At 35.6% G+C, this 10,731-nt stretch overlaps 1 protein-coding gene across 2 annotated transcripts in view; it reads right to left on the bottom strand.

Moving 5' to 3' along the window:
- The window catches only part of LOC106471985 (melanotransferrin-like), a 45,569-nt gene that overhangs the window by 23,662 nt on the left and 11,176 nt on the right, over positions 1-10,731 (bottom strand). Inside the window, exon 1 of one of the 2 annotated variants that reach the window (XM_013932614.2) lies at positions 5,127-5,461. The exons of the other annotated variant lie outside the window; for it this stretch is intronic. Coding sequence (XP_013788068.1) covers positions 5,127-5,187 — 61 coding nt within the window. The 5' untranslated portion in view covers positions 5,188-5,461. Of the gene's footprint in view, positions 1-5,126; positions 5,462-10,731 lie in introns of those variants that run through there. 2 annotated transcript variants of the gene reach the window in all.

Below are 10,731 nucleotides of genomic sequence, written 5' to 3'. Positions count from 1 at the left end.
TAAAGTTTATATAACACCGGAAGGAAACCATTAACATATCTAGGATAAAGTTTATATAACACCGGAAGGAAACCATTAACATATCTAGGATAAAGTTTATATAACACCGGAAGGAAACCATTAACATATCTAGGATACAGTTTATATAACACCGGAAGGAAACCATTAACATATCTAGGATACAGTTTATATAACACCGGAAGGAAACCGTTAACATATCTAGGATACAGTTTATATAAGACCGGAAGGAAACCGTTAACATATCTAGGATACAGTTTATATAACACCGGAAGGAAACCATTAACATATCTAGGATACAGTTTATATAACACCGGAAAGAAACCGTTAACATATCTAGGATACAGTTTATATACATAATTCTGTCTTTATCCATTCAGCATATGTATATGAACTTTTTATTCACTTCACAATTTCGCACTACTCCCCCCCCCCCTAAAAATTGCCCCACCCCACCGAAAAAAACAATTTCTGTGGACGCTCGTGCTTGGATACGACTTACATTGGTGTAAATATACGATATCTTAAAAGGGAAGAGTTAACAAAGCACGTCCGGGTGTGGCTTCCTGGAAAATTTTGTCATAAAAAAAACATGTGACACTTGTTAGAGTTTAGAACACGTCTGTGTATTAACGAATTGACGAAGTCCGTTAAGAACTATATATATATCTATTGTAGTGTCACGCCCCTCGTTTGATTCGACGTTGGGTCTTCCAGGTTTTTTATTCGTACTTTGAAACTCTGATATTATCTGGAAAAGGGAATCAACCCCTTCCAACCCCCCGTACCCGGAACTGCCCTTGCATCATATTAGAGTTAGCTATCTACTCTACAGTTGACTGGTAGAAGTCTGTGTCCGCCCGTCATTCTTCTCATTCAACCCACCTGCCCATCTTCGTAAATCCACGGTTACGTCGAACACACACACACACACACACACAAAAGCCAGTTCAAGTATTGTTGATTCAAAGTTAAATATGACGTAATGTTTTAAAACGTTGAATTGTTACATCAACTGTGTGCTATTCCTATTTATACATTACATCACCTTAACATTGGTTTTCCCAAGTTCAAACAATCTAGTAATTCACGTGTAAACATTTCTTAAGAAGGGCGTGTGCACTAAGTCAAATTATAAGGGGTTGTGGGAAGTAAGCCGATTTTTTTCCTCCCTCTTCTTTAAGTTGTTGCCGGAACTGATAATGACGGATAATACCGCGAAGGTCACTTTGATTTCTTTTACTGTAAAGTTTTCCGTATATATTTTTATAATTCGCGGTGATGTTAAAAAAAATGGAAACACCCATATTTAGTCTGATGTTTATATACCGCAGCTAAACATCAACAGCTACGATCTATTCTAAAGTAGTCAATATTATTATTACGACACTGTTCCCCGGTGGGACAGCGGTAAGTTTATAGACTTACAACGCTAAGATCCGGTGTTCGATTCTCCCGAAATGAACAGAGCAGATAGCCCAATGTGGCTTTGATCTAAAACAACTAAAACTAAAACAAGTACGTCTTTAAAAGGGGGATAAAACATCGTGGTAGATCAGAAAAATAGTGACAATAACAGATTTCGGAGATTTTTAAAGTTTTTTTCTGCAATTTTAAATGTATTTTTAAACTTTACGGCACCTTATGCGAGAGACACCCTAAATTGCCTGGGTGAAGACATGAGTCAAGACATAGCAATCTCTAATTTAAAACTGTTTACCAGAAGGGGGGGGGGGTATTAAACAGTGTACGCCGTTTACAAGCTACACTGGACTGAACAGCGGTATTGATTTTTACTTTTATAACGCGTTCATAGTTGAAAGTGCAGATCATGTTCAACGATACTTTGAGGCTCAAACCTTGGACTGCACTTAAATGTGTTTAATATTATCTGCCTATCTAGTTTTCTACATATAAAAAATCGGAGAGCTGAGTACGTTATATTAGGCCCGGCATGGCCAGATGGTTAGGGCGCTCGACTCGCAATATGAGGGTCGCGGTTTCGAATCCTCGTCACGCCAAACATGCTCGCCCTTTCAGCAGTGGGGGCGTTATCATGTGACGGTCAATCCCACTATTCGTTGGTTAAAGAGTAGCCCAAGAGTTGGCGGTGGGTGGTGATGACTAGCTGCCTTCCCTCTAGTCTTACACTGCTAAATTAGGGACGGCTAGCGTAGATAGCCCTCGTGTAGCTTTGCGCGAAATTCAAAACAAACAAACGTTATATTAAAATTATTCGTTACACTTCATGTCGCCATGTGTGGTCATGTTCTATCTGATAACCGTGCATTTTGACAATAGTCTTGCAGTGTGGGTTTCATGGCAAAAGGCTTTCATGTCCAAAGCACACCTTTCTTCCTTATTAACTACCCACAATCCATCTAGTGTACGAAGAAAACGGTTTTCCAGCGCCCATTTCAACATTATATCACACAGAAATCCACAGGCAACTTGACTGGTATGTTTTCACATGGAATAGCATGAATATCAATTTCATTCTCCAACTGCTTGAGGTATGCGATGATTGAGCAGAAGGTATGACTGAAAGTGTTATCTTGGTGAATTCATACCCTATCAACATAATTTCCAGACGAAGATCTGTCTTAGTTATAGTGTGTACTGTTGTCTGGGGCACGTGGGCAGCTTTTACAACTGAAGTTCGTGGATTATCACCCTGTTATTAGATTTATAAGAAGCAGCACTTTGCTTACCACAGCTGGAGTATGACTTCTTGTAGGTCTCTTTTGGGACGGTCCTTGTACCCCAAGTTGATCCATATTCCGTTGTTTGTTAGTGCCATTAAATACAAGGGTTATCTCCACCATAGGAATTCTAACTTTATGATTTGAGTGCATGAATATTTTGCGTCAGAAAGGGCTTTTGCATACCGCTCCCTAAAAACGGCAATGTCAAAATGTAGTTCTGATACATTCCGTTCCACCATGACTTTATACGGGCATAATCAAAATCGATTTATTAAAACCCACTCAACCCTGTATAAATAAAGTTGTAGATCTTTACTGTTGCGAGTAAAATTAATACTAGAATGTGTGGGAAAATGTACGCAACTACTTGGAGCTGTTTATGACGTTTCGTGTATAAAATTCATTTGTTTCATGAATATATTTGTTTGTTATACAATCTTTGAACGAAATATTGTATACTTAAAACCATGTTATCATTAAGTATACCAATTTAAACTATAGTGTGTTAAAATTAGCCTTAACTTCCAGAGGTGTAGCTAAGGGGGGAACCAAGAGGGCCGGCTCCCCTAAAAAAATTTAGGCATATTGATCACATATTATTCTTCAGCTTTTATACATAATAAACTTATTTTGTATCATTCAATAAAATACAACTTCTATAAACACTATTACATTTTATTTGATTTGTTTTAATGACAATTTTATTAAAAATTTAGATCAATTTCAGCTTTTTAATTTATTGCCCACCCCTAAATTTCTTTGTGCAGCTAGCGATACCGTGGATACCAGCTGACAAAATCTTGGTGTTACCTTCGTTTATGCCTTCGTCACGTGACTTCCGCTGTCGTAACAATATCATAATAAATTATCAAAAATTGAACATTATAACGACAAATAAACGACATTAATACTTTTCATGATTTTATTTTGCATCCTATCCATGCTCGTCCACAGAAATATTTTCGGGGGGGGGGCAAGATATTTATGTAGGGGATCGGCTTTTACAGTGTAAGTCAACAGACCAAAATAATATGTGTTACATCACAATCACAAATTTACAGTTTTAATAATAATTACTAAAATATTTAGTTTAACTACGATGTTAAATTTACATCATAATCCGTGCAATTCTTGTTGTGAAATGTAAGGGGGTAAATGACCCCTCTTACCCCTTCCTGCGGGCGCTCATGATCCTATTAAAAATCTAAGGTTCGGTACAGGTAACTGTGTTGAAGGCATTACCCATTCACATGCGTTAATATATATACATGTAGTTCTTTTCTTCAGGGACAGATGGCGTTGGGTACAGGTAACACCGTAGAAGCCAGTAAGACTTAAATGTATATCAGTCATAATCATAGAAATAAGATAAGCATAACTGTGCGATAAATAAATGGATAAATATAAACCTTTTATGAAAAATAGAAACTTGTTTGTAAAAGATCTATTTACAATTAAAAGCAATACAACGTTAAAATGTTAAACAATAAATAATTATTAAAAACAGGGATAGTTTGAGTCTAGATGGCGTTTTAATATGCAAATAATTATGTAGGTTTATAAGTCCCAACCTTACTGCTACTGTTACTTCGAAAGATGGTGTTATTCTGTCATGATTTAACGTTGTATTGCTCTTAATTGTAAATAAATTTCAATTTGTTTACTGGTCATTTCAGTTAATTTGAAGTTGAAATAAAGAGGATAGATAATGATGATACAAATAAAAATGAATTTTAAAAACTTAATTATATATGCTGATATTTATGTTTTGTTTCAAGTTTATCTAATCCATAGAAAATGAAACTTACTCAAGACTTTAAGTATCTCAACGTTAAAAACAAGATATAAGCTGCGTGATAAAGATTTAAATATCGTAATTAAACGTCCTAAATCAAAATAATTTTAATATTATAGAGAGTGTTTTTATATTTTAAACATTACTAGGATAATTGGGACAACTTCATATAAAAAATTTGTTCACTGCTTTCTCTAAAAAAAAACAACAAAAAAAAACGAATTATTCAAAACGAACAGGAAATGTGTGCGTGTATTTGTTTAGAAGAACGGCTTGACGATCGTTAAGATTGAAAGCAACAAATATTTGATTTTATTGAAGTATTGTTGTTATTCTGTTTAACTTCCTTACTAAATAACAATGACACTATTTGAATTTCGTGGTCTAATGAAACCATGGTAACTGTCTGTTATCTGACATAAGAAACAGTATTCTTCGTTTGGTTTAAAAACCCTCTATCAAAACTAAAAGTTGAAGTCATTTAAAAAGCTGTCGTCCATTTCGCAGTAAAAGAGGCTGAGAACGAACAAAAAACACCTTCATTACAACTTAAAGCTGTTGTCGTTAAGAAAATACAGAAACTAAGTAAACTAAATAAAAACAACAACCTGGTTGGCTTGATATAATAGGTAGGGAAGCTTGTAGGAAGAGGATGACGAACGGTACCATTTTCTCCAAAGATCGAACACTACGCTCGAGAGTAATTAGTTTATACAAGCTTACGTAGGAGTCTCTTCTGGCTGACTGATGTCTGATCAGAAGTTACTTGTTCTGTTAAATAATTCTTTACATTACAGTACAGTATACAGCTTAGACCAACATTCGGATTTCTGAAAATTCAAATTCTCCGTGTTTATTTGTGATTTGGCACAGTTTTATTTACGAGAGTGTCGAGAGCCACGTGACACGAGGAAGGGACCGTTAACAAAAGTTTTCAACTCTGGGCTTTCCAGCCGTGAAATCTGGTGGCGCGTGAAATGACTTCCTTGAGAAAAACCTATATCCTTTTATAAACCACGTGTTACTTTAACTTGCAAAGCTTAAAAGTGCTGATAAAAAAAACAAAAACAACAACAACATGTCTTAACGGTACAATAAAGCCTGAAGAACTTCTACGTTGTCCTATATCCACACTCAAACTATCTATCTATCTCACGCAGGAGGATTAACGATTTTTTAAAATAGATGTTTCTAAACTCGTTGTCATGACAACGATTGATGTCCTATCGTCACAACCTCACCTTTAGTATTTTTTCGTTGTTTACGAATTTCGCGCAAAACCACACGAGGGCTATCTGCGCCAGCAGTCCTTAATTTAGAAGTGATGTAACAGAGGAAAGGAAGTGGGATTGACTGACATACTATAACGCTCCTACGGCTTAAAGAGTGAGCATGTTGGGTGATGAAATTCAAACCTGCGACCCACAGATTACGAGTCGAGTGCCCTAACCATTAGGCCTTGTTAGGCCTAAGTATTTTTTTAAACAATTTATGCACCAAATGACTGGAAATTAGTGACTTTGATGGTTACAGGCTTCCTAATAACATATGAGTTAATAACCAAAAATGTCTTCTGTATACAGTTAGTCCCACTAGTTGCCGCTAGAGTCCTCTACGTACCTTACATATAACGCTAAAAATCAGGTTCCAAACTCGTGGTAAGCACGGCAAAAGTAGCCCATTGTGTAGCTTTGTGCTTACCAACAAACAGACAGACAAACAAATAACCTTGATAAACTTGATTTAAAGAAAAACATAGATTAAAATATAAAGTAATACATATTTCGATAATCGAGTCAATAGAAGATCAATCAACAGATCGATACAATGAATAAACCTTTATACAAAAATATGAAATGCAGAAGTCTATAAGAAGTAAGAAGAAATAATAATATGAGGTTAGAAAAACCTAATGTGGCCTGGTGATTAGGGGGCGCTGGAGTCGCAATCTGCGGGTCGCTGGTTCGAATCCTCGTCACCGAACATACTCACCCTTTCAGCAGTGGGGGCGTTATAATGTGACGGTAAATCCCACTATTCGTTGGAAGAAGAGTAGCTCAAGAGTTGGCGGTGGGTGGTGATGACTAACTGCCTTCCCTCTAGTCTTACACTGCTAAATTAAGGACGGCTAGCGCAGATAGCCCTCGTGTAGCTTTGCGCGAAATTCAAAACAAACAAACAATTATTGTTAAGAACCCCCAAATATTTATGTTTTTCTCTTTAAAACACTCTAGTTGAATAACAAAAATTTGATGAAAGACACTCCTACAATGTTGCGAAATAAAATAATAAATCTGAATAGTAGTATCTTATTATAATATTTTATTTAATACCACAACATTGAATTGATAGCACGCGGGTCTTTAAGCGACAGTATTGAAACATCCAGTGACGGACCCTGGCGAGAAACAGCGACAACTAAAGTTAGGTTAATCTCAATGTTAAAATAACGATCTTTACTAGTTGGAGTACTAGACTAGACAGAGCAGAAAATTTATTCCGAAACATTTATATTCAATATGCTAATTCGCTGCGCGATGTGCTAATTTAGGAGCTATATACGTGCATGGAAGTGGAACTGATTCTAATTGTAACGACACTTTTAATTTTGTAGATACGTGTTAGGAAAAACAACTACAGTATAGAACACTTTCATCTAAATATAATCCTTTAAACCTAGAAATAAAACACTGCATTAGAAAAACATATTTAAACCCTAAAACACTGTATACAAATAACATTTTTAAAACCTAGAATAAAAAACTTTATTCAAATAAAAGCTTTTAAATTTAAAAGTAGAACACTTTATCCAAATAGCATCTCGAAACTCCAAAACTAATACACTATACTTAAAAAACGAAATTATGAAATAAATAATATTTTGTTAATAATTCTTAATAAAAATCTTTCAGGTAAATAACTGAAATAAAAATTGAGAATTATAGAAATTCGTTTGTTTAGTCTGGTTCACACCATAACTGTCATTGTTCATGAAAACGGATGACATTATATTTATATATAGCGCCTAATCCACTATAATGTCTGTCGTATTCCAGCCGGCTTATTGAGCCAAAGGCCTCGTCGGCACTAGATATGGCAGATGTAATGTGATTGTTATAAATTATTCTCATTTGCTTTTACTCATGGGCTCTTAGAATTATATTCCTAGACCTTGTTTACCACAGTTTCGGCAACTCGTGAACTGGAGACGTTGAATTCAAAGTCACTACTTGGGGACGTTAGCGTCGCTGTTGGGTTAGTCTAACACAAGCTATTAGTTCCTTTGCTGACTTAACCTGGTCTTAGTCTCGTCGAATAAAGGAATAAAGTTTGATTTTAAACAAATCTTAGCCTTAATCAACCTGTTCGTGTAGATTTTGAAATTGGTTACAACCAAAAGTCTAGTTTATTTTTAACCCTAATCAGCCTGTTCATGTTATTATGAGTCTACCGTTAGTCACTATGGTTAGTGACCTCTGTCACGGTTCATTACAAAAAACGCGTGGTCTTCTAAGAAAATGTAAAATAGTATCTTTATATGTAAAATATAATTTGTTTTGTTTTTTTACATTAGCCTGTACAGTTCCCATAATAAGGCGATTAAACACAACAGGTAAGTTAATTATCCTAAAAGTGAAAGCGTCGTTTGGCTGTGGTCAACACCTATTCATTCTATTGTTTACTTATTAAACTTTCAAACTATGTTAAGCGAAGTGTACGTTGTTAAAATAGTGCTTCTAGTTCTGGTTATTTGTAGATGGAAAAAAAAAAAAACCGTTTTAATTATTATTACACGTGACTTTGTATCACCATCTACGCGATCACGTGATTATCACCAACTTTACGATCACGCGACTTACTACCGTCACGTGAACGGTCACATGACTTTTATTATTTGTATAATATAGAGGGGATGAGCTTTTGGTAGGCCTCGCAAGTACCCAGTTTATTAAATATACTGTAACGTGTGATAATATACTTTTATTAGGCCTAGTAGACCTGCATTATTAAAATAAGGTTATTCATAATATATTTATGTTGTAGTTCATGATCATTTTAAACTATTGTTGGAAATAAACATTAGGTTATTTTTTCTTTGTATAATTATGATATTATACCTTTGATATTTGTGAAACGAGTTGGTCACTGTTAGATCGCAGGTGACAGATGGAAGGAAGCCCGTATGTAAACAGAATACGCAAATTTTAGTAGCCTGTTATGGCCTAGGCACTCGACTCGTAATCTGAGAGTCTCGGGTTCGAATTCTGTCTCCGAACATGCTCGTCCTTTCAGCTGTCGGGGCGTCATAATGTGACAGTCAATCCAGCTATTCATTGATACAGGGTAGCTCAAGAGATGTCTGTCGTTTCAAACCTAGGAACGGCTAACGCAGTTTTGAGGCGAAATTAAATACAAACAAACGTAATCTCCGAAGATATAATACTTAGGCTATGCAATAACTTAGCTTCTATAAGTTAAGTTTCAACTTTTTGGTGATGATTATAAAAAAATTCATTATCAAGGAAAAACTCTTATTTGAAAATCAGCTATTTTAAATTTCTAACATTCGACCCACTCCATCGATTGCTTAACTGCCTAGTTATTAAGATTTTCCCAGTGTACTAAGATAAGTATAATGCAAGAAAATCACTCTTTCAAGTTTGTTGTTACCTTGTATATTTTGTTAAGTACAAAGATACAGAAGGTGCTCTGCCCACCTCGGATATTGAAATCTGACTTTTATCGTTATAAGCTCTCAGACTTTCCCTGAACTACCGAAGATGTAGGATATTATAGATAATAATTTATTTAAACTAAATTACATATTTATTCTACTTTTGGCCACTATGATGTGTCTGTGTGTGTGTTGGAGTAAGAAGTAACGGCTAAATAACGCTTGGAAGTTGTGAGCACTGAATTGGATAACATATTCACTCCCGCCATCTATCGGCGGATTTTGTATGTATATGTTGCGCTCGAGTAACGTTAAATTACGTTTGCATCTTATGGGCATTAAGATCAATAATCAGAGGGTGACGTTAAGTTTTTATAGAGTGAGGTCGAAAATAAAGTTAAGAAAGATTAATGAATTACATTTATAATAAGATTAAGGTTCAGTACCACGGACACTGAGCAAAATTTGATTTAAAGTGAGTAGCGTGTGGAGAGCAACTGACCTTCGAACATCAGTTAGAGAGTATCTAGAAAATTAAGGAGACCTAATCACGTGACTACCCACCCCCTAGTGGCAGGAATGAAGGATTAATAAGAGAAGTGGCAGTCAGCTATTTTAATTGAGTGAAACAAAATGTTGTGCTGTGTGCGTGACGTTTGACGTTAATTTTCTTGATGGCTTATATTATTAAAGTATATAGAAAAAAGACAGCAGAAATTATTAATATGGCTATTATATTGTCGCAAGCTAGGGTTCTGTTCAGAAACTGGACCATAAAGATTCAGTTAGAGATTACTTAACAACACATTGTCCATGGCGAAATATTCTTTAAAATTGAAACGTACAACCATCATTAACATCAAGGAGTCAACGCTAAATTTTTGGGTTCGATTACCGGCGATGGACAGAGTGTAGATAGTCCATTATATAGCTTTGCACCAAGTAAACATCCACTCACCTAACAGAACTGTAGCTTTTACTGGCGACCTCTGGTGAGATCACCAAATACTAAAGTTAGTCCAATCAAAGCTAGTCCACCGTTGAGTTAACTGTAAGTTTATGGACTTGCAACGCTAGCAGACAGTCCATTATGTAGATTTGCACTAATAAAACACACCCAAGTGATAGAATTGTAGCTTTCAATCACGACCTCTAGTGAGACAAAAAAACAACAAAACTTAGTCCAATACAACTGTGAAATAATATCATTTTGCAAAGCAAACTTCAGAAATCATTTCATTCAAGTGCGTTTATTTGGCCGTGGAAGTCTCGTTAGAACCCCGGGCAACATTACTTTTACAAATAACATTCTAGTGAATTTGGATTTATCTTATCCCACCTTTATATTGTTCAATTGGCTAGCTTGTTATGCTACACGTTAAATTGCATCATTGGCGTAGGGGATGGGGCAGTTTATGTAGCAGTGGTGTATATGAGGGAGTTCTATCAAAAAAAAAAAAGAAATTCACACACAAGTATTAGGGCGGGGGATTGTCCCCCCGTAAAATTTTCCTTTGCATTCTAAACACTATTTTTAG

Source organism: Limulus polyphemus, unplaced genomic scaffold (genome assembly GCF_000517525.1).
Source record: "Limulus polyphemus unplaced genomic scaffold, Limulus_polyphemus-2.1.2 Scaffold5006, whole genome shotgun sequence".
NCBI classification, from domain to species: Eukaryota; Metazoa; Arthropoda; class Merostomata; order Xiphosura; family Limulidae; genus Limulus; species Limulus polyphemus.
This window is presented reverse-complemented; position numbering and strand designations above follow the sequence as displayed.